A 24081-nucleotide genomic window follows, 5' to 3' on the forward strand; every position below is an offset into this window, starting at 1 on the left:
TAGAGAAGATACATTTATTAAAGTCAAATTTCTGATGGAAGACTGGAGAAGCCGGAGGGCAATTCAAGTGGCTAGAGACCAAAAAATATCTTTAAAAGTTCACATATAACTGCCATCACAGCATGATATTTTTTCAGCCACAAAGTAATTTTTGATCATTACACTTTATGTAATTATATCACAAATATACAAAACACACTTTGCATATGATTACAGAAACAGAAGCCCTCTAGAGCCAAGCATATACTGTAATAATGAGTCTACTTCAACAAAGTAGGATTTTAATAAGACTTTCATAATACTGGTAGTACGCCAAATTACATAATGTCTTCATATACAGAATATTTCAACAAGAGCCCACATTACAGTATTTTTTTAGAAAGCACACAAATACCTTTGAGATCAGAAACATTTTCTACACAAAGACAATTAAGGCATATTTATTTTTTCCCCCAAAATCAAATTGAAGGGGAGATACTGAAAGCTTTTGATAGCTTTAACCAATGTTCCTGAAACTTATGGCAAAAGGCCAGTTTTTAACAACTAAAAGCAAGCTAAAAGTATAATTATAACATTTGGCATGTACAACCTCAGCATGGACTGAATCTCCTTATTTCCCTTAGAGGAAAAGTAGTGATTAAGTTACCTTAGAGGCTGGTTCCTGAATTGTAATGCACTGTATTGTCTAGCCGAAATTTAGACCAACAAATGAGTTTCCTTTTAGACATTAAAATCAGTTCCAAACAGGGCCCCATAGGTGAAAGCCTAATGATTTATTCACTTATCTTTTACCAAATGGAAGTTGTCTTGGGGAAATAGAATTAAAGGTATTCTAAAACTGTATCCAAAATGAAACATTTTTCAAATATTTTTGAACACATGCTCACGTATTACAGTGCAACAGACGAAGCAATTAAAGAGATGAACATCTGGTAAAAGATCAAGGTGTAATACACAGGATAGATTTCACAAAACACAATATTTTGGCTCTTATAGAAATGCATAACCATATTGTTTGAAATACAGTATTTTCAATTAATTTGTACTCTATGTAGAGTTACTTAGCTAGTAGACAGGTCTCTTAAAGTGATGTCAATGAAGGTGTCTATTAGTTTTCCTGAATAAGTCAATTTTCATCAGCTATTTCATGCAAATTAAGTTTTCTCCAGTCAGATCGTTAGTTGGATAATCAATAAAAAAACAAGGCAGCTTTTTATTGTTCATACATAAATCCAGATCTCACCTAAAGGTTCCATTTAGAGAAGTTTTGGCAAAGTACTGGAAGCCAAAGTTTACAAGTATGCCAGTGAACACCAAAATTATCAAAATCCAATATAGTCTTTAGATGTCTTGTTAAACTGTAGTGGCTATTAAAAAGTTATGCCTAACTTCAAGATGAAAGGCATTAGCAGCTTCTAAGAAAAGGATAATCACAATCTTCTAGAGATTTAATTAGATGTAACTCAGAGAGGCTTTTGACTTGGTCTGCTGTTAATTGAATCAAAATCAATGATGATCTTACTGCACTTTGGTTTGAATTTCCTAAAAATAACGACAAGAGAGAGAGAAATGAGTATTAGCTAGTGAAGTAGTTAAACATTTTGTTTGCCTTGGCTCCCAACTAAATTTTAAGAAGGAAAAAATATCCTTGGATTCACTCTGTGTTTTATCTCTATAGGAGCCAATTATAGTGCACCATACTGAGAGAAACCCGAACAAGAAAGACTAAGACAAAAAGACACATGGGGTTGCTTAGTCTGTATGTTCTTCAGCTATTGGAGTTCATAAATTAGCCAGGAGTCAAAGGATTTCTAACAACTTAGCTGCAGGAGGTGGCATCATGTAACCAGTTTTCTGTAACATTTGATATCTTTTTCCCTGCCAATTTTTCATAGAAAACTTCCAAAGTTTGCTTCAGTAATCTTAGAGCAAAGGGGAAAATGAACTGCATTATTCAAGAAAGAGAAAATATAAACCTGTGAAAATAGAATACTATTTTAAAGTTACAACTTTACAATTGTAAAATTAATATCACCAACAAAGCTTATCCTTTTACATCATTAGAGCATCTGCTGCGGCAATTAGCAAGAAAGGTATTTGGGGACTGTGTATATATTTTACAATGTACCAGTAAACAGAGGATTATGCAAATATTGTGGATTTAGTGTCTCATTAAGCTTGACAATTCAGTTCTAGAGATTCATTAAACACAGCCATATCCTCACAAATCAATACTGAAGGCAAAAATAGTCAACACAATGAAGGACAAGTTTGGGAAAATGTTCGCATGCAAACTTGATCCAGCCCTCCAGCCCATCAGCTGAAATGGCTGGAGGCACTCTTACCATGAATTTGTACTGGAAGATTTTACTAGTAACATGAGATACACCTCTGTTTCACCTAGTACCCACAGTAGACACTGAAGAACTTTAGAGCAGAACTTGAAGTATTGCTTCATTGATTCATAATCTCTGCTTTAGTCTAGCAGCTATCAGTCTCCTAAAACTTGCAGTCAGAATTGTTACACACGTAAACTTACGAAATTTCTAAATTATAAAACATTTTAAGTTATTGAAGATTTAATAATTAGCCTTCTACTACAGCACAGTAACCCTATCACTTGAGTTGCTGAACACATTTACCTTCCTATGTACCTTCTAAAATCTAAGCTTATTTTTGGGCTATAGATTCTGTAGGGGTGCTAGCCTGGAAAAGGCCTCAGAGATAGGTAAAGGGTTAGAGCCAAAAACTGTTCTGAGAGCCCCTAATCTTACATAGTTTTCCCTTGAAGTATGTCCTGCTGAACTCTGTGCTTCTGACTAAGGATTTAGGACGCTGTGCTCTAAGCCCTGTGTCTAACCTACCAGGAGACAATGGCAGTCCACCTGGTATTTTTACAATCCACTTAGAGAATCCTTGGGAGTAATTTAATTATGGAATATGTCAAATGAATGAACAAATGAATGAATAAAGTACCTCTCTACTTGCTCTCTGTTACTCTACAGGACAGGGCAAGAAACTGTGAAAATTACAATGAATCAAATTTCAACTAAAAATCTGGATATTCCCAATGGTAAGGGCTATTCAACAATACAACAGACTGCCTCAACAATACTGTCTCCTTCACTGGCAGTATTTAAGCAGTGGCTGGATGGCGGTCTGTCGGGGATACTATAGTTGCATCCAGGGCCAGTCCTCCTATGACCAGGGTATAATGGATGACAACAGATCATTCCCCACTTCCTGTCCCCAGTGGCATAGCCAGTAGAGGAGCTGCTCTGCTCAATGACCCTGCTCACCAGCTCTGTCAAGTGCCACAGCAGGAAAGCAACAAGCAGGGCTTTCCTTAAAGCAGCAGCTGCCTATCCCACCACATACATCTCTCACTCTACAGCTTCACACATAGCAATGTACTAAGCAGCTGGTGTCTCCTCTTTCTTTGGAAAAGGGCTCAGAGAAAGAGATTAGGTGGGTGGACTCTCTGGAGTGGTAGCCTGCCCAACCCTCTGATCTCTCATTCCGGAAGTATGTCCTGAGCAAGAGATTGTGTGGGTAGTGGCTTCTCTGTGGGGCCACTTGGCTAATCCTTTCTTCATGGGAATCCCCCAGAATAAGAAAACAGGTGGGTAGGTGGCTTCTCTCAATAGATCTCCTGCCTGATGTTGCACTCGTGGAGACTTCCCTGAATGAGAGATCAGGCAGGTGACCATTCCAGAAAAGTGCTCACTCCCAACTGCCACACTTCCTCAAAGTCTGCACTGTAAGGTAGCACTTGAGGCTGCTTCTACACAGGTCACCCATACAGACCATCTCTCAGGCCACTTCACAATGCTACACTTTATAGAACTGCTCCTCAAAGCATAGCATTCAGGCTGGGGGTGGTCAGGGTTGTGGAAGAGAAGGCAACGGAGTCAATAGCATACATCTTCCTGACACAGGCAGCACGACATCTTGTACTGCTGCTGGTTGCATCATGCACTGTTGAGCCTTGATTGAGTAGAGACTTGACCCAAACAATCTCCCAGCAGTGATGTGTTTTACTTAGGGTGCTCAGGAACATAGTGTTGGCACTGTTTTATTAGCAAGGATTCTGAAGTTGTCTTCCATCCCACTCAGAATTTCTTGTTCCCACTGAACTTAGTTGATATTCTTCCTCCTCTTCTTAACTGAAGGCCCATGGACTGAAGCTCTTTGGCCAGACAACAACAATCTTCATAATACCTTAGGTGACCATTAATTTTTGCCAATAACAATATATTGTTCTTTATTGTATCTTGAAGTATTTTGCTGTGGCATAGTTTGGAAAAGGTACTTAAGATCCATTAGTTTAAAAAAAAAACCCAAAAAACACACCCTCTCCTGGTGGAGGTGAAATCTTCTAAATCAGGTAAATTGATATGGAATAATAGAGCTGATGTTTTGGACTTGCCAGAGCAACATGGTTATGGGGGCTGTCATGATGAACATTTGAACTTCAAAATGCACCACCATGCCTCTGCTTCTCAGTTCTGTGATTCCATGTCACATCTCTATGGCCATTCAGTTGCACAGCCCATGAGAAGATTTGCACAATCCAGGAAGGAAATGTCATCATGGTTCTTCCTGCCTCATATGTGCCAGTTGTGCATCACCTTATTTCCATACTTACTGAACCTATGTGCAGGCTGCCATGTCATCATGACCTAGCAAGGTGGAAACTAAAAATGACCACCAAACCAACACATAACTCATGGTTTCTTCTAGGATTGCAGATCTTGGTTCCAAGATCTGTTAAATAGGCATGAGACTCCATAAAAGCACAATTAAGATCACAGAATCATATGAAAGGAAAATGGAAGGTACATGTCCTACATACAGTCTCACCTGTATACAATTCCAGATAATTCAAATAAGCGACGTGCAGCTGTCATCTCTGGAGAATCATGATATTTGTCTGACATAAAAATAACTTCTTTTATACCTAGAATAATGAGCAGATACCAGAACTAAATAGATATGTTTAAGTATATTCAAAGAAAGGTCTGATTTAGGTATATACAGCCAAAAAGTCATCTATTTAGAAAATTTTTAAAACCAAGACATGATAGAACCTCCCAATTATCAAATTGCCTGTGTTCCCAATAAAGTGACCCCTCCTGTTCAGTAGGGTTTTAACTGGTTACAGAAAAGACCACTTCTTGCACACAGCCCCATCTGCCAAAGACAATAACAAGAGTTCTGTTGATCACAGACACGATAGTTTAATTTTAGGTTTATTACTACATGGGCAGCAATAAACAAATGACTAAATAAACATTAAAATGTGAAATATCTGTACAAAGAAATGCATTATTCAGAGACTCTGCCTGTAAGAATGGGGAATTTTCTCAAGTTGAGACCCACATTTTGAATAGCTTAAGCACACTGATTTCAGTGGGTCTATGCTAGGTATGACCGTGTTTGGATCCAACCCAATATTCATAGATTTGTGTCCTATTCAATGTATTCTTTATATAACCTACCCAGTATTAGTTAAAGCTGACAACTTCTTTTAGCAGTTAAAGCATTATGACAAGCTCACACTGCATGTTACAAAAACACTAAAATAGGTCACCCAACATCACAACATCACAAAATCCAGCATGACAGATGCAAAGGGTGAGTAACTTTCCAAATAGTTGTTGCTGTAAGACAAGCTTGCTTGGTATGGAAAGGAAGAGAATTGCTAAGTAAGACAAGAATTGTATAAGTTATAGGTTTTAAAAAGGGGTGGGTGGATTCTCAGGTCCAACACATATGCAAGGGTGAAAATCCAAAAAAGGTTATTTTTTTCTAGGATGCACTGTAGGATTGTTGGGGGGGGCATAATAGAGGAAGCGATATACAGAACACTACATGATCAACAATGAACTGCAACTGTGAAATTGTTGCTATCTGATTGCTTTCTACTTTGCTGACATTCCCGTTTGCAGAATTTGAAGCTATTACTGTCCATCAGCGTGCACAATGCTTTGCACTGAAAGACAGGAGACATCTCTGAAGAGAGACATCTCTCTTGTATGTATTGTGAATACATCCTTGTATGTATTGTGAATACATCCTTAAAAACGCAGTAGGGTAGCCCCATGTAATTACTTAAAGCAGATTCTGGGCAATTTCAAAGCACTCATATCTTGAGATTTTTACCTTTGTCTCCACTACTCCTCCACTCCATTTACTGCAGCCATTCAGTATAAGTGTGCCAAACCCAATCCTACTCATATTCCAGTCTATCAACATGTCAAATTAAGGTCATATCCTGAACACTTGAAAGATGGTGACAGACACAATCCAAGAATAAGAACTGATATTGAGCCTGTACAATATTTGTCAAGGAGACTGTTGTAATGGTGATTGCTTCAACTATTTCACTACTATTTTTAAAACAAATACCCACAATGTCAAATATATTTATTATGCATAGTTGTTTTGGCACATTTTGGAAATCTTACCCCTGTTGGAGTGTTATTTCTCTCAAAACATTAGGGAAGAAGAATGCTGCTTGTAAGGATTTCCAAGACCTTATTATTTGTAAAATGCATACATGCTACAATGAACGGCTCTCACTAAAAGGGCAATTATTATTAGATACTTTTACATTTATGTACCTTACACATTTTATTTTATAGATTCTTATTTCACATTTATAGTGTATTTTGTGACATTTATAATTGCCCTTCACTATGTGTTAAGTAGTTCTGTCATAGCCATGAGTTAAAGAACATATTCTGATGCCATTAATAGGTATAACTTGCTCTTCTGTGTAATAAATATTGAATGTATCCCTTTTCCTTCTTCACTATTTAGTTCTGATAACGTTTAAATGTGTTTAAGTAAATAGTTGCAGAGGTCTCCCTTTCTTCTATTTACTAAAATTTTGACAAACCAATACAGTTAATGATTTTAAATTTTTACCAGAAAGTCTTATTTATAACCTGGCTAAAGCTCTCCCATTTGTGACAAGTGGCAGTATGGAACCTGAGACAATTGCAATGCAAAGTCTTATCTCAAAATTTGGTTTCACTCTCTTAATATTCCATCACACTTAAGCATGCCCAAGAAACAAAACCTAGAATACAGTTATGCTGATGAGGGTATCCAATGAGGGTAAAGTCTTTTTTTCTCTAAGTGCAGGGCTGCACTTTACTTTTGCAGGGGAAACATGCGAAGAATCAAACAACTGATCGTAAAAATTTAACAACAGTCATGCTGGTTCAGACCAAGGGTCCATCTAGTCCAGCATTCTCATCACAGTGACCAGCCAGTTGCTCATGGGGATACCACAAGAGGACAGGTGTGCAACAGCATCCTCTCATCCATGTTCCCCAGCAACTGGCATACAGAGGCAAACTGATAGGGAAAATAGCATATAACCATCAAGACTAGTAGCCACTGGCAGCTTTATGCTCCCAGTATTATGCATACTGACTGGCAGTAGCTTTTCAAGATATAGGAAGATTCTTTTCCAGCCTAGCTGCATATGGCAGGGTCTGAACCCAAAAAATCTTTAAAGGCAAAATTTGTGTTTTACCATTTTCTCAAAAAATAGAACTACACTTAGGGACAATGGCACAGCAAGCGCATACCATTGTTAAGGGTGGGTGGCCTACCCTCACTAAAAAAACTAGAGATGTACCTCAGCAGTCTACAAAATATACATGTTTCTGAACACTATCCCAATGACAAGCATTTTGCTATTCTAATAATGTGGGGAAGAACCCATCATATCAGTGCACCTGCCGCAGTGGGAAAGATTTATAACTACTGTAATGAAAGACATAATTATAAGAGAGATCCTAGAAGTCTTATGACATTTATGACCAAAGAGATAAAATCTTCAAGTGCCTACCATGTCTGATGCTCAAATTAAAATGTTACATATATACTCCCAGGAGATCTTGAGCTACACGAAGTTTATTCTCCCCTCCCCACCCCCTATATTCTGTTCACAAAGTGTCAGAGCAGTGTAAATTGACAGTAATTATATGCAATGACTGCACAGTTCCTTGGCAGCTCTTGGTCTAGGAAGTTGCAAACTTAAATTAAAAACAAGCTAAGAATCACAGAGGATGCAATTAGTACTGGAAAACCTGGCTCCACTCAAGTATAGAAAACAGAAGGAGTGCCTTAAAGGTTGATAGTGCAATTAATTCAGATCTAAGCAGCCACAATTTGAAAACCAAATACACTGGTGATGAGGTACCCGCAAACAGGCAGTACAGCAGTACTGAAAAATCAAGCTGGCACCTTTCCTTACCTGCCTGGATGATGAGCTTTGCACATTCATTACATGGAAACAAGGCAACATACATGCTGCAGCCTTTCACGTCAGCAGAGTTCTTGTTCATTATGGCATTCAGTTCAGCATGACACACTGATTAAACATAAAAAGAACCCAACAAATATTCATGTGTGTGTTCATTAACGTAAGTAATTAATCTAAAACTTAACAAAGTGTTACGCTACAAATGCCTGTGTCCTTCCAGAGGCAAACAGCCAGCACAATTTGTCACACAGGAGAGAAATTTAGAGGAAGAAAGGGAGGGGAAATAATCCAGAAATACCAAGATCAATGAAGGTCAAGCAGTCTGGCCAAGCTTGCAGTGAGTAATGAAATCATTAAGCACATTAACATGGCCATTCATGAACACCTACAGGACAAAACAAAGCCATAGGCTGAAGGCCAAGTAGTTTCATCCACCCTAAGTGTGGCAATATCTCACAGCACCAGTGCTCCCAGAGAGCATCTAATTGCCAATATAAAGGAGCTCATTTATGTGTTTACATGCATGGATAGGAATGTTCCTTTGATTATGCAAATGTACTTTGTGTTCTTAAGAGCAGAGGGAGTTATGAAGTATAAACAAGCAGTTCTTGCCTCCAGGTAAGAGAACAGCAGCTAAGCTTAAGAAAAAGTGAATAGCACTAACACAGTTTAGACATCATATAGTGCTGTTACCATTATCATTAGTGCCTGAGAAGATAGTCTTTTGAAGTGCCTATTAAGACACTTATTTGATACCTACAAGGTCAACTTGGAATAATCCCAAAATGAATCATTTATTTATAATTCCCAATAAGCACCACACTAGGAACTTCAGAAAAAACAGTAATTTTATAAGGAAGAAAAAACTTTTTGAAGTACATATGTTCAATAATATAGCACTCTTTTAGTATGTTAAGCAGTTCATCTTATTTTGAGAATTATGTTCTGGTTGGAAACAGACTGCATGTTTTAGTCACTGACCAAGATCCAAAGGCAGGCAAACTCTGGGTATGGTTTATTTTTTACATCTACTGCTTTCTTTGGAACATTATGACACTGTATTCTGTTTCTGAAATCTGTTGACCTTGAAGGCACAGAACTAGTTGTATTTCAATTCTGAAGATCCAGGCTGATATATTCAAATTTATGAAGAATTTTGCAACACCATTGAAAACTGAAGTCCTATGTATTGACTTTTGAGTAACTTTTGAGTAACAGTTTTCTGGCAAAAACATCCAGTTCGAAACTGCAAAACAGACTGTATATGTAGATTTCAAGATATCCTATGAATGATCTAGCCAGTGGAAATCTGGCAGTAATACTTTCAAAATTCATGAAAGAACTATAAACATATTCACAGTAAGTTTGGAACATACATTCAATTGCTTACTTCCAAATAACACAAAGGGGTGCCATCAATAAGGTGGCTCATAAATCTTCAAATTCTTCATTACAGGCATCCACTGAAAGATGGAAAGACCACAGAGGCTAGGATTACCTCTATTTTCTCTTCATCCTCCAAAACATTTAATAGGGTGGATTTTGACCAATTTTAACTATCTAAATGTTTTTAGAGGAGAGGTGGGGGCACCACTGGGAGTCCTTGAAGGACAATGGTGCCTCATTCTTCCCACTGTTGTCCTCCTTTCCACCCCATACTATGCTAGCTCTGATGATGATAGTCCATCTTCAGAACCCAGATGACATGGAAAGAAACACTTGCTGGAAAGACAGAGGGAGGGCCATCCATGGTCAGAGACACAAGACTCTGGTCTTGGAGTGTTTTTCTAAGAGTTAAGTTATCCTATGGCCCTTCACACAGTGTCAGAAGGCTACAGGATTGTATTTATTTTAAACACACATTTTATATATTTTTATATAAGCTGCTTAGAGATTTTATGCTACTGCTTATATAAGTGATATTAAAAAGCAATAAAATGTGGCATATATCCCAACATAATTAAAATTAAAATACTGGTATTTTATTTTCAATAAAAATATTGAAAGACAAATAAGACAAATTTTATTTTCCATAGTTCAGTCAGTGCAGTAACTTACTTATACTACATCTTTCTTAAAAGACAGCTTTGGCTACTGGGAAGTATAAAATATAAACAATATTTAATCAAGCTCTGAATCTCACTTGTAATATTGAGAAGCAACACAGCTCAGTGTCAGCTCTTACACAAATAATAATTGTTGCTATACATGGCAGGCTTTTGATTAAGTAAACACTTATGCAACAAAGTGTAAATTGGGCACTATATCAAATTGCTGTGCAAACAGCAATCGAACTCTAAACTCAACTTCTGCATCTGATACAGAACCAAAAAACACACTCTGTCTTGACTTAACGCAAAAATAAATTAGGCCTTCAAAACTCAACTTCTCAATCATCCAAAACAAAGAGATTTAAACTGGCTAGGATTCTGAAAAAGTCACTACTATAACATATTTAAAGGACATTTAAAATCTTCTGATTATATATTTGAATAAACAGAATTGTTAAGCAATGAAAGAAGAGACACACTAGAGTTGCACAGTAAGTTAAAGGCTTACTGTGTAACCTTGGTTTACCTTGAATTAAAGCTCCATTTTAACCCTTTAAAAATCAGGATACAATTAAAGGACATAGTGCTATAATACACTGCAAAGATTAGGAAGGCATCCCAGGATATACTTTGTAACAAGTTTTGTACTCATCAGAAAGTATACAATCTCAGTATTGAAGGAAACCATCCACAAGAAACCAATCAGCTGAAAAATTTGCCCTGAAAACTATGAAAGAGATAAATAGTTGGCAGCTCAATAAATGTGACTAGCAGTCCAAGCAGAATCTGGTTAGGTTGGTAGAATGCTGTATGAAGAATGAAGGGGAACATCACTTTCTCTGGAGGAAGATAGCATACAAATTTTGTTTAATTTTAGTCTTATAATCAAGAGAAAAGAAAGCTTAAACATGAAAGAAAAAAATTACCAAGTAAACAGTATTCCTTAATTAAAAAAATAGAAATAAGTTATTTAATTTGGAGATATAATTTACCATAGGGATACTTTGTGTCAAGTTTATTATCTGCTGTTCTCGCCCAAGGTAGCACATCATCACTGCATCCATTAGGCATGCCATTGTAGCCAATTCCAACTATCTTGTTTTCTGGATTCACAATGCATGCACCAACCTAAAATCATAGAAACACTTTATTTACCATTATAAACTAGATTATTTTTAACCCAGTATTCACTTAGGTTTGTCTGTTCAAGCTGGTTGTCCTCAACCTATTCTACATGAGGATACATTCCTACCATAAGATGGGTCTAGTGATCTGGGAGTATTCATTGATTCTGCTATCATTACAGACTAAGTAGTTTCAATGACAGAGAAAGCTGTTCACCAGCTAAAGTTGTTACTTCAGCAGCAACCTCTTCTGCATAGTGGCAGCCTGAGCTTAAGCACCCATGTCCAGCCAAGGTACCTCACTTTCAGAATTGAAGATACTCATAAATTTAAAAATGCCGGTGCCAAAGCTATACTGTTTACTGAATACAACGTTGAAATGGATGTTGAAAGGTTATAGTAAAGAAAACCATTTCAGCTCTAACCACAAAAGCAGCTCTTATTTATGGAATATACTCAGGGAAAACTGCTTTAAGAGTGTTATCTCTGGTGCTCTTCCTAACAAACTGATTATCTCAAGACTTTGGCATAGCTCCAAAAATATCCAGGGAAAATTCACTGGACTACATGCTGTACCTTAATAAATGTCTTATCATTCTTTTGGTAGAACCTATCCCATACACATGCCCTGGTAATCTCATGGTTGGACATGAAGTCTGACTGGAAACCACTTAGTTAAAACCTGTGCCAGCCACCAAGCTACTAACTGATAATGGATGTTAAACACACATTTTGCCAGTACTTAAAAAGTTCGATTTCTGAGAATAATTCAAAGTCAAAGTGATTAGCGTTAAAGCTGTATGTAGTTAGGGATCTAGGAAACATATTATTCCACATTAGCTTGCCCACACTCTAGTATCTTATAAGGAGGTCCTCCCTGGGGTACCCCCAACCCAAGAAAATCTTTCCAGTTTTGGTACCTTATTTGTGAAATTATCCTCCCAGGAACAATGCTTCATGCATACTTTAAACTCTTATAGGTACTAAGTGAAAGCTGTTTTATTTCCCCAGGTTTTAATCTCCAATGTATTTTTATTTCTGGTGTGATTGCTTTTAGCACTATGCTTTAATGTTGTCAACTGCTTCATTTCTTGTAAGGCATCCTGGACATTCCAAAACCAATGTTAATAAATAAGCACACCATGCAACATTCCAGTTCTCCTTAAAGGGCATAACAATAAATGTAAGTCAATTGAATAGTGAGCTTTCATTCAGCTTTTAATAAGAGATTAAAGACAGGCATGCAAGATGAAAATGCCTGCACTCTTCTTCATTTTAAAGCATTTAAGTCTCTGAGAAACAACTTGTCTACATTATGGTTTGCTACATGTGAATGATAAACAAAAACCTAAATCAACTGGGCTGGGTGACATGCAACATCTACACTGAAAATGTAGGCATCACTGGATATAGTTGAATAGTTTGAATGATCTCATTCAAAGGGTACCATTCTAAAAAGAAGGAAAATCATACAGGTACAAAAGTCTCAACCATATACTTGCTTATACTTTTTAATTAAGATTTTAAACTAAAACTACACATATCAATCATCACACACATCAGATTTACTGGGTCAGCCCCCTGCAACATGTCCTTTAACATTCTATGATCGTACTATAATCCTTTTATAAAAACATGAAAACATCTTTAGGTCAAAACCAAGTCCCGTTTCTCCAGCCAAATAAAAATGTAATTCCAAATTTGATAGAAGTCACTATCTTCCTTCTTCCATCTTCTTTATTGGTAAAATCAATCCCATCTTTTCTTACAAAGTCCTGCTTCTCTTGACCATTATTTAAGGAAAGCTTCTCCAGGTTGGGTGAAATTGCAACATCTACTTTCTTCTTCAGTGATAAATTTCCATTTAAACATTTCTAAACAATTCAAAATCTATCCATTTTTCTAATAAAAAATAACTTCCTCACTACCACAATTACTAGTAACTTCAAAAGGATCTATTTGACATCTCAAAGGGCATCCTACCTACTCTGCTTAGTGATAACTTTAAGCCAATTTTCTTTAAACTCACTAATGTTTCATCTGACTTAAACTCCATTTAATCAAATATAGTTAACTCCATACAGAAACACATATAAACTTACCAACCCATATAAGTCATTCATATTTTTTTAAATAGTAAGTTCTCCTATTTTCAATTTCAAATATAATCAAAGATATCCATTTAACAATGTTTCATTAAGCTAAGTTGTTAAGTTTTCACCAACCATACTTGCTTATTGTAATAGCACTTGGTGGGCCAAGTTGATCTTTTCCTAAATCTTGACGTATACTAATGAATGGAAGAAGCAGTTAGAATCTCCAGGAAAAGATGCTAAATTACATGGATAGAACAAACTTTAATCTCAATCTCGATTTCAACCATATTATCTGTCAATATAAGGTTAATTTCTTGTCTAGTGCCAAGTAAGATTCCCAGGGAAAAGTAGCTCAAGTTAATACTTGACCAGTAAAAATAGAACAAAAGCAAAGTCTCCTTTTTCTGTAACGTGGGATAATTTAATAACTGGATTGTTTTGTATGACCAAAGACTTACTGCAGTATGATTTTGCAACAAATATATAATCAATGCCTGCCCACAGACCATGTTCTTACCTGAGAATTTGGATCCTTGCTTCTTTGAGCTGACAAGAAAGCTACAGCCATGAAATATTCAGGCCATTCTAGGTAGTCATCACGTTTTTTACAGGTCGTTTCACAACTATACCTACAGAAATCAAATAAAATGACAGTAATGGTTGTGACTTGCATGAACTGTTTTATTTTTTTTTTTAAAGGCTCTAATGGCTGTACTCTGACCCCAGTGTTTGAGTCTTTGGAAATAAGTCAATTACTGTGATGTAAAATTTCAGAGTGGCACCAGAGTTTAATTAGTACAACTAACAGAGCAGCATCTGACCCTGAAGGTTATAGATTCAAATCAAGAATTTAATGGTGGAGAATATCAGTGTTCCTATCTGCCCAGTGTCTTATGAGCAACACTGCTTTTCAAACCAGAAAGGCCAAAGGAGACTGAATTATCTCATTTAAAGTGGCAATTTGCAGTCTTTAAGCAGCACAATGCTAGCTATTATCTATCCCTCAATATTACCTTCTTTGAAGAAAGATGGGAAAGGTTATTTTCCTTGCTCCAACATTACCAATATTAAGGATGCGGTCCTGTGCATTTTTAGGCAGAAAAAAGTCCCATAATTCTCAGCATGCCCAAGCCAGACTAAACACGTATAGAATTGCACCTTAACTAACTTCAGCAAAAATACCTATAATTAATTGGAAGCACCTGGAACAATTTCATTTATTATAGCTAAGCAAGTAAAAATAGAAAGTGAAACATCCTTTGTTGAACATTTTGTGTGGTGTCACAGAACCAGTTTGCACAAACTCTGAAACATGTTGAGAGATGTTTCCCTAATGACTCAGCCAGGCACAGCTTCTCATGCTGTCCAAACCTGGATGACATGGTTTACTTGAGAAAGAAACAATCTTCAGATAACTAAGAGCTTATTGTGGCATTATTAAAGGATTGTTTCCCCCTCAAACAATCCATGCTACCAGAGTTCAGACAATATAACAAGCCACACTCGGACTGGTAATTAGAGAAGTGGCACCTGGCACTTGCTAGGGATTAAAATGTCACTTCATCAGCACGGCTTGTTTGTGCAAACTATCTGTTGAAAAATGTTTTTTGGTTACACATCTTATAAGTATTGTTGCTGTCATACATTCTAATGTCAGAAGTCAAGTGCTTCCTCTTTTAGTTTCTTTCTAGACAGACTGAATAGGTAGGTAGAACAATAAATCAAATGAAAAACCAAACCAGTATTTCAAATAAATTCCTTACTAAAACATGGTCTGATTCTTTAGATAATTACTTAAAAGAGATAATACTTTCTATGAGAGTTATTGTGACTTGGACTGTGACTTTCAAGAGAAAGTCTTGCTTTTTGCTTCGTGTGGCATACATAATTTTGTTAAATTGCTGTCCTTTAAACAAATTTTTGAAACAATATAAAAACCCTAAAAACACTGTTTACACTCATTCCAATTTTGCTTCTAGCGCTATAAGCAGCCATTTTAATTTCTACCTAGGTTCAGGTATCTCAAAAGTATCCTCCATCTTCTAGCCTTATCTGATGTCACTCAACCATAGTATCTAAAACTCAATTTGTAGGTTTTATGTACACCAAGACACCTCTCGTGTCAGCATTTCCTAATACACATCTCATTTACTTCTCCTTGAAAGGCAATCACCCATATCCTGAATTTTAGTCAACAGAAAATGACTGCTTTAAAATAACTCCTTTAGAGTGACCTGCAAAGAACATAGACACTGGTAGTCCTCTATTTTACTTCTTCCAGCATACAAAATGAAAACAAACATTGAAGCATTTCTCTTGGTGCTTAATCACTATGCTAAGGTTTAAATCTTCTGCAGTTCCATAGCTGCTTTTTAATTGCAAAACAATCTAGAAGACCAAAGAATCATTAATAGTTTCCATCAGCTCTAGGATTATGGTATACTGAAAATATATTTGCTCACATACATTATGCATTTTGAGCCTTATTTCTACCAGGCAAAAATGCTTAATATTGACTTAGGGTCCAAAGTAATGTTTACACAGAAAGAAGTTCTATAAACATGCATGGACTTTGCTCGTAAAAATGCAGAGGCAGTTTTTCCACTGCATAGTAAGTGTTATTCCACCTCTGACTTTGGTCCTCAATCAAAAACTGAATTCCAATTTCCTCTTTGCTTCTCTCTTAGGCATTTTTTCTCCCCAGAAGCTCCTTGGATACCTAACATGCAGCATTTTTGGAATGCTTTTAAACATTTTCTTCATATAACCATTGCTCTTTATTCTTGAAAACTACTTTGAGAATTGGGAGATAGATGGCTTCATGGCACAAAAGGCAACCAGTTAGCTTCTTCTGAAAAACCCAAAATTAATTCCTCTGATCTTCATTTGAAGAAGACTACATGAGAACTAAAAAGCTGAGTCCAAGGTTGGGTTCCTGCTAAAATTATGTATACAACATTTTCAAAACTCCTTTTTTGCTACTACAGAGCCAACACCCTTCCTCATGATACCACTTCCTCACCAATGTCTATGAAAACTTCAAGAGAACACATATCATTCAACTTGCAGAGAATAAGCTCTCTTTCCCAATTTCTTACTCCTAGGAGAACCCACCTGAAGGGCAATCACTACTTTAGTCTAAACTAAGATGTAAGAGGTGCACAGTGTATAAATTCGATTTAGCTAAGACACTAGTCAGGACAAGGCAATCTGTTCATTACATCATGACAGAGACTCAGTTTAAAGACTCAGATGAGCTTAGATTTGAATTAAACCACTTCAGCTCTACCCAGTTTCAGTAAGAAACACTCTTTCAAGGAATTAAGACATAATGGGCGGTTTCAGATTACTTATTTCAGCACCAAAACATTAATTTCAACTGTTTTCAACCACTAACATATTTACAGGATTTCTTATAGGACCAAGTCCAAACTACAATCAACTCCACTGTCAACAAACGAATTTCCTAGTAATCCCCTTTAAAATGACTCTGTCTAAACTATACTGATTTTTTATATTTTGTTTTGAAGAACAGGGTATGCCTGTTTTGACAAAACCAAATTAATAATCTTGCATCAATGCAAAAAGAGGTAGTCAAGATTATTCCTGAAATAGATTAAAGAAGAAAAAATAGACCAAGACATCTACAACCACTGGAATGTATTCAATGGTTGTACAAGTGGAAAGCATCCTTATCCTTTTCCACAGCATTGTTCAACATGGATCAAACCATTCAGGAAATCCCCTAGCTCTCTGGAGACACTTCTCATGTGAGCAAGGACTGCAGAAGGGGAAGCAAAGAGGAGAAAATTTGCTTTGATGAATACAAGGCTCTTTGCACAACCATCTGATACAGTCCACTAGATTTATAGTAGGTGAAAAAATTGAAACTGATAAATGTTATATCCTGGTAAGTGAAGGTAGTATCTGAAACATAGTAAAAGATATTTGGGATTAGCTATGTGGGGTATTGTTTTCTGAAAGTTTTGCTATGTAAAATGGATTTCTTTGCACTGGGTCATTTGCATAGGTAAATATTCTGTTTACACAAAAAATATTCTGATGATAGTGTGGGAAACTTGTATTTCTCCAGACATTTTGGCCTACAAATTCCATCAGCCCTCACCATAGGTTATGCTAGCTAGAGTTGATGGGAGGCCAACATATCTGGAAGGTAACAAGTTGCCAAGCCTTGCAAGTTTTAGCATATTAATTGTATTTAGTATATACAGCTTTTAAAAGTATGCTTTTTGTCCCAAAACACCGTAAGTATTTGACCTGAAATATTTAAAGAACAAAATTAAAGTCTCATCAATGTGCTTTCAGCTGCAATTCAGTGGAGATCCCTGCAAGCCTCTGAACTCAGAAGATTATGGACTTCCTATGCAGGGTGGAAGGTGTATAGAGATGATTATCCTACCCTGCAAAACATCTAGATAGCCGGTTTCAGTGGTCTACTTGCAGTACTTTGGACAGGAAGGGAAGGAGGCTGGAGCTGGTCTCCTCCCCTTTTCAATCTATTTCCAAGGTCTTTGAAGATATAATGGATGCTATTCTTTCCACACAGGCTGCAAGTGAAGTGAATGGGATGAAAGTGGGGGTCCTTAGCTGCAAGGTCTTTTCTAAACCTCAGACCTGGCAATCCAAATAATCCTAGGGTCTTCTAAATGTTTGCTCTTAATGATATATTATGCAGAAATTTTAAGTGGGATATTTTTAAAATTTAAAGAAACAAGCATATACTTCCCTTAAATTGTTTAAATTTAGGGAAAACCCATGAAAAGTGACATATTTATAATTTTAACAACTTAAAGAAATGTGTATGATGTTTTGACAGTCATCTTTTTCAACTGAGTGCAATTCTTTTCCACTGAGGTTGTTAGAACACTTCCATTTTACTGCCACTATTTATTAGTTTCATTTCACTCTGAGACACACATGTATTACAGTGACATGGATACATCTTCATATACCTATTCAGGATAAACACCTGAAACACATTAATTACAACTTTGAAACAGCCAAGTTTGCTTAATATTGTATGTGCAATTGGCATCTATTCAAGAAATTTAAGAAAATATTTCTTTCCATAGAAAAATAACCTACTGGAAAATTTTGTCCTTCCTCACTGCTTAGGGATAGGTAACTAAAGACAAAGGGAGAAATCTCAGTATTCTTAAAAATATTTTATATTAATACTGTACATACTGAGCATTAGTTATACCAAAAAGCCCCAACCGGTACCTCCTGCAAATCAGTGGATACTGAATTAATATTCCCAAACATTTGCAAAACAATTTCCTGAATTTATGGAAAACAATAGATCAAGTTTGTACCTTTCTTTTGCACCAGTCTGTGCATGATAGTTCAGAGAATTCCCAGGGCATAAGAACTGCTATATCATACTGTCACTAAAATCCTTGTATAGAAGAAAAATAAAGAAGCTCTAATTTTTTGTATAAAGACTTTGAATTAGTGGGAGTCCTGAACAGTCTGAGATATCAAAGCTTATCAACAAACAACCTGAATTGCATTCCTTGCTATTCTGTTTCTTTGCAGCCAATTTAAATTCAATAGCGTCTAGCAGGTTAAGTTATCCTGGATGAGAGGAACTTTGTAATTCTCTATTAGAAGAGTGTAATTCAATGATAGAAAAATGCTTTTAATCTGTTTATGATACTTTTAAACCAGTTCACCCATCAGCAAACTTCACTGGGTAGTTCACAAACAAACAAACTATATCCAGTCCCGTTTATTTCTTAGTGACTTATTATAGTCAGAAAAAAGTCTCTTTCCTAGAACTGTGAAGAATTCCTGTTCTTTAGGCTTGTCAAAAGTAGACTGGATAAAAGATTGGTTTTACTTAGAATGAGGTTGCTCCATATGAGGCTTCTTTGTTCAGAAAAGTTGTATGTATTCTGTACCTATCCAGAATGCATTACAAACTGTGCTTAAACGTCACCATTTTATACTCACAAAGAGACTAAAGATTTATATCTGTTTCAATTGTATTTTATAATATTATTTACCTCAGAGAGTGAACTATTTAAGACTTTGGCAATATTCCACCTAAAAACCCCGCATTCGTCACCTTGGTTATATTTCTCGGGACATTAACCTTCATCCCTCACTATCCAAGGGCATCTGCTACTTCCTTTAAATTTGTCACTCTTCTTGCCTCACAATCAAGATGAAGTGCTTGCATAGAAAGGTTTTATCTAAATAGTTGTGTTCTTTAAAATTGCACACTACCCCCTGCTTAGAATATTGAATGTAATCAAAGCCTTTATAGAAAATAATATTGTTTAGTTTTATGGATTTCCAGGCTTTTGGCAATAATCAGTTGTTCTTGAATGCCACTAGCGTGTAATTTTTTCCTGTAATGCACAATGAGAGTTGCATTTACAGTACTATGCAGCGCATTTAATTATTTTTGTGTTCTTTATTATGCCTGTGCTTCTGTTTGGGAGAACATCAAACTAACATAAAATGCTATTTAGAATATAAGCTAAATAATATATTTTGAAAAGATTTCTGATATTAGCAATCACTGAATTTTGCAGGTTCATTGTAAAGTGCAGACCTTCTAGTTTTATTATGTTTCCCCAGTCCTATTTTACACACCTGCATGAATGTCACATAGAATTCAGGCAGGTATTTTGACATTTGTCACTACAAGTCAAAAATAATGCTTTGCAGAATTCTGCTACCAGGACCACTTGCTACCAACCCTAACTCTTACATTTCAAGGTATCAACAAAGAGCTGCAGAGAAGGCAGAAAGATATCCAAATGTCTCCTACTTTTTCCTGAAACCAGGCAACTCTTCTGAATATTATATATTCATTCTCCTTTCCTGAGTCACCTTTCATAGGTAAAATCCCACACTGTATACCCAAGCAGGTAGATACCATATTTTTTACTGTTTGTTGTCTTTGTGATATACTTGACATACCCTGTCACTCATTATCAAATGAGCAGTAGACCCCTTATAGTTCTCTATGATATGTAATCTATATGATGGTTAAGTGAGTTATGGATCTCCAGATATTTTTGGACTGCAACTCCCTAGCCCTTGCCGGTATTGGCAATGATATAAGATTTGCCAGCCTAAAAAATCTGGAGGTTACAAGTTGCTTGCTTAACTACACTGTTATTTGCAATCACATTCCCTCTGTAATATCTATTATGCATCCTAACTGGTATTAAGTGGGTGGCTACGATGGGAAGGGCCTTCTTGGTGGTGGCACCCCAACTCTGTAATCATCTCTCAAAGAGGTTTGCTTGGCGCTCTTTCTACTCCTTTTGGTGCCAGGAAAAAACCTTTATATTTGCCCAATGTTTTAATAGTTAAAACAATCTTTTATAAGTTTTATAATCTTTTTATCTACATGGCATTTATTGTATTTTATTGCTACTATAACCCTGGATTAACTTGAGTTGTGGCTGCTGTGGGTTTTTTTGCTGTGTCTTGTTATTTTTAATGATATATTTTGCATGTCTGATTTAATTTTATTGTTTGTATCATGTAAGTTCTTCATTATGACTTGGTTAGCCACCCAGAGAACCATTTTGGCTAATGGGTGGTGTAGAAATTAAGTAAATAAATATTGGCTTCACCCCGACAGGAAGTAATATCTTTCAATACGTATCTCACTTTGCTTGGAGCAGAGTATCTCATCTGAAGGAAGTATTTTCTTTGGAAAAATGTGACTTCATGTTAATTTTGGAGAATGCTGCAGAGCTGCATTTGCTTTAGATTTTTTTCCATATCCAAAAATATTAAAAATCTTAGGAATCACCTTATTCATTGCTTCAGCCAGCCATACCCTCTCTAGTGCATTCCATCTTGTTTCCCTCTTCCCTAGCAGTTGCTCAGCGTGCTCTGTCTCATTGAGATATGTTTTTTACCCCCGCTTTGCTAGTTTTTCCTGTAAAAATTTCTTTTGTAATTCTCAAACCTTGTTTTTTCCAAGCTAATGCCTAGTTCTTATCTATGGGCATGTATACTGCAAGATTACTAATAAAGGGAAAAAATAAGAATCTACAAATAAAAACTTCAGCATGTGACTTTTCTTCCTCCCATTTATCATTATAGTGCTCCACAGGCAGAGTTCTTATTACACCTAATCTTATTTATTTTATTCTTTTAAAGAACTCAAAGTGGCTAACATCATTCTCCTCCTGCTGCTGAGTCTTATCCCTGTAACAACAAACCTGTGAGGTAGGTTGGACTGATAATCTGTGACTGGCCCAAAGTCATCCTCCAGCTGGCTTCATGGTTCAGACTAGAACCCAGATCAAGTGAGTCCCAGGCCTATGCTCTTAACCACTACATTACGCTGGCTCTCATGTTAATCACAAACAGAACTCATGGTTTATGAACTATGCTAGGTTTGTGTGTAACAAATCATTTTTCTTAGGGCAGTTAAGCTCACACAACACAACATCCTACTCTTAACCTTGACTGTGAGATGCGTTTGTTAAGTGAATCCATCCAGTATATTCTATGCTTTGTTGAGGGCTCATTCGAAATACTCATTGTATATCAGACTACAGTAAATGGAAACAGAGCAAGCTCTCTCCTCATTCTGAAAGGGTAAAAGGAATGGGTAGTGGATTTCCAAACCTGTATCATCAGTCTATTACCTTTTCAGTACAGGATAGCTGATACAGAATAAGCTCACTCAGGTTGCAATCCTATGCTTGGTAAGACAGACAAAAAAGTCATACAAGTCCCAGTTGCACAGGATTGTACCATAATTGATTAAAAGCAACCAACCTCAAATTGAAGTTTGGAAAAATCCCACCCTTTCGTTGCTTGTCGATTGTTCAAGTGATTTACTAGGGAATCCTCTGCCCAGTTACTTGCGATGAAGTCCTATTCGGAGCAGTGAGATTTAATTCTGAGCAAACATTCATAAGATTGCACTGCTATAAGGTTAGAGGAAAGCTATGGCAAATCTAGACAGCATACTAAAAAGCAGAGACATCACCCTGCCAACAAAAGTCAAGGCTGTGGTTTTCCCAGTTGCAATGTATGGCTGTGAAAGCTGGACCATAAGGATCCAAAGGCCAAAGGATTCAAAGGCCAAAGGATTGAGGCCTTTGAATTGTGGTGCTGGAGGAGACTCCTGCCTTGGACCGCAAGACAATCCAACCGGTCAGTCCTAGAGGAGATCAACCCTGACTGCTCTTTAGAAGACCAGATCCTGAAGATGAAACTCAAATACTTTGGCCACCTAATGAGAAGGAAGGACTCCCTGGAGAAGAGTCTAATGCTGGGAACAATAGATGGCAAAAGAAGAAGGGGATGGCAGAGAATGAGGTGGCTGGATGGAGTCACTGAAGCAGTTGGTGTGAGCTGGGTGGACTCCGGGAGATGGTGGAGGACAGGAAGGCCTGGAGGAGTGTTGCCCATGGGGTCGCGATGGGTCGGACACGACTTCGCGACTAACAACAACGTTACTGATCTGAATGAAACAAGGGAGGAAGCTCGAATCGCTTTCAGAAGTATATCCACTTTTCTTTAAAAAAAGAGAGAATAAACAAGTTTCAAATAATAATAAAAAAGTTTAAATGAAGCTTTTCCTCATCCCTTTACTTTCATTAAGATCAGTGTCCCCTATGTTAAAAAAGGAAACTCAAAGATAATATCCAGCTATTTTAAAAATTCTCACTCCTAAACTTTGCAGCAGGGAGACGGGATGAAAACAGCGCTTCAAATTGGAGCTAAAGGAAGCGTGTGACTGCAGTTTCAAGTCGGAGTGTCCCCATTCAGTTCTCCCAGCGAAATATGAGGAAAGAGAACTTATATGAGTGGCCATTCCTAAGCACATTTGGAAATAAGAGGCGCAACATGTCCCAAACTCGAGCCATTAGCAACCCACGCTCGTACCCGTTGGAGGAACTGGACTCCGAGGCGCCGCCGCCGCCGCCGCCGCCGAGACCGTTCATCTTGCTGTAAGCGAGGCAAGGAAAAGGCCAGGCGCCCGCTCGCCCAGGAAAACCTCGTCTTCTGATTTGGCGCCAACGGCGGGACTTAAGAGGAGGAAAAAAGGCGGAGTCCGTGCAACCTGACCTGAAAGCCGCGCGTATTAGCAACTTCCTAGTCCGCTGAAATGCCTTCTAGCTTTTATCTGACTGAAACCTAAAAGCTGGATAAACAGAACGAACACGTAGCTAAAAGTTTTTAGCACTTCTTGGACTGCTTTACCCGGAATGCATTGCTTTGCCGTCCCTGAATAGCACCAGCGTTCAGGCATGCTGGGAGTTGTATTTCTTAAAGGGGAGGGAAAGCGTGTTTTCGAAGAAATGGTATTGAATCTAGTCAGGGAAAGCAGTATTCTTTGGGACCAAGATTTCATTCAGTAGTCTTCACGCTGTGTTGTTCAGAAAATATTGGATTTTCCTGGAGTTTTATACTCGTCTCATAAAGTACTCAGAGGACACTTGCGAATAAATTGCAACATATGGAAAGTGGTAACAAGTATATGAATAAAATGGTGCTATTGCATGCAGTAGTAC

The 24081-nt window shown here is 37.1% G+C and overlaps 1 protein-coding gene across 2 annotated transcripts; it reads right to left on the reverse strand.

Moving 5' to 3' along the window:
* On the reverse strand, positions 1-23742 carry DCTD (dCMP deaminase). 2 transcript variants are annotated; one of them, XM_044449926.1, is made up of 6 exons: positions 23453-23742; positions 14073-14184; positions 11328-11463; positions 8276-8392; positions 4864-4960; positions 1-1542 (listed from the first exon to the last, which is right to left on the reverse strand). In XM_044449926.1, exons 1-6 carry the CDS (start codon positions 23509-23511, stop codon positions 1464-1466), a joined length of 600 nt encoding a protein of 199 aa, XP_044305861.1. In that variant the 5' UTR covers positions 23512-23742; the 3' UTR covers positions 1-1463. The 2 variants fall into 2 exon arrangements, with proteins under 2 accessions (XP_044305861.1, XP_044305862.1); XM_044449927.1 differs by lacking the exon at positions 8276-8392.
* Positions 23743-24081: the final 339 nt, after the last annotated feature.

This window comes from Varanus komodoensis, unplaced genomic scaffold, assembly GCF_004798865.1.
Source record: "Varanus komodoensis strain SLA01 unplaced genomic scaffold, ASM479886v1 scaffold61, whole genome shotgun sequence".
NCBI lineage: Eukaryota > Metazoa > Chordata > Lepidosauria > Squamata > Varanidae > Varanus > Varanus komodoensis.

Bases quoted from the DNA above. Each gene is read 5' to 3' on its own strand.
- DCTD (XM_044449926.1), bottom strand. From the start codon at position 23,511: ATGAACGGTCTCGGCGGCGGCGGCGGCGGCGGCGCCTCGGAGTCCAGT. The intron at 11,464-14,072 runs GTAAGAACATGG...CTATGATTTTAG, and splicing joins GCAAGGATCCAAATTCTCAG to GTTGGTGCATGCATTGTGAA. The intron at 8,393-11,327 runs GTAAATTATATC...ATGTTTAATCAG, and splicing joins TGACACAAAGTATCCCTATG to TGTGTCATGCTGAACTGAAT.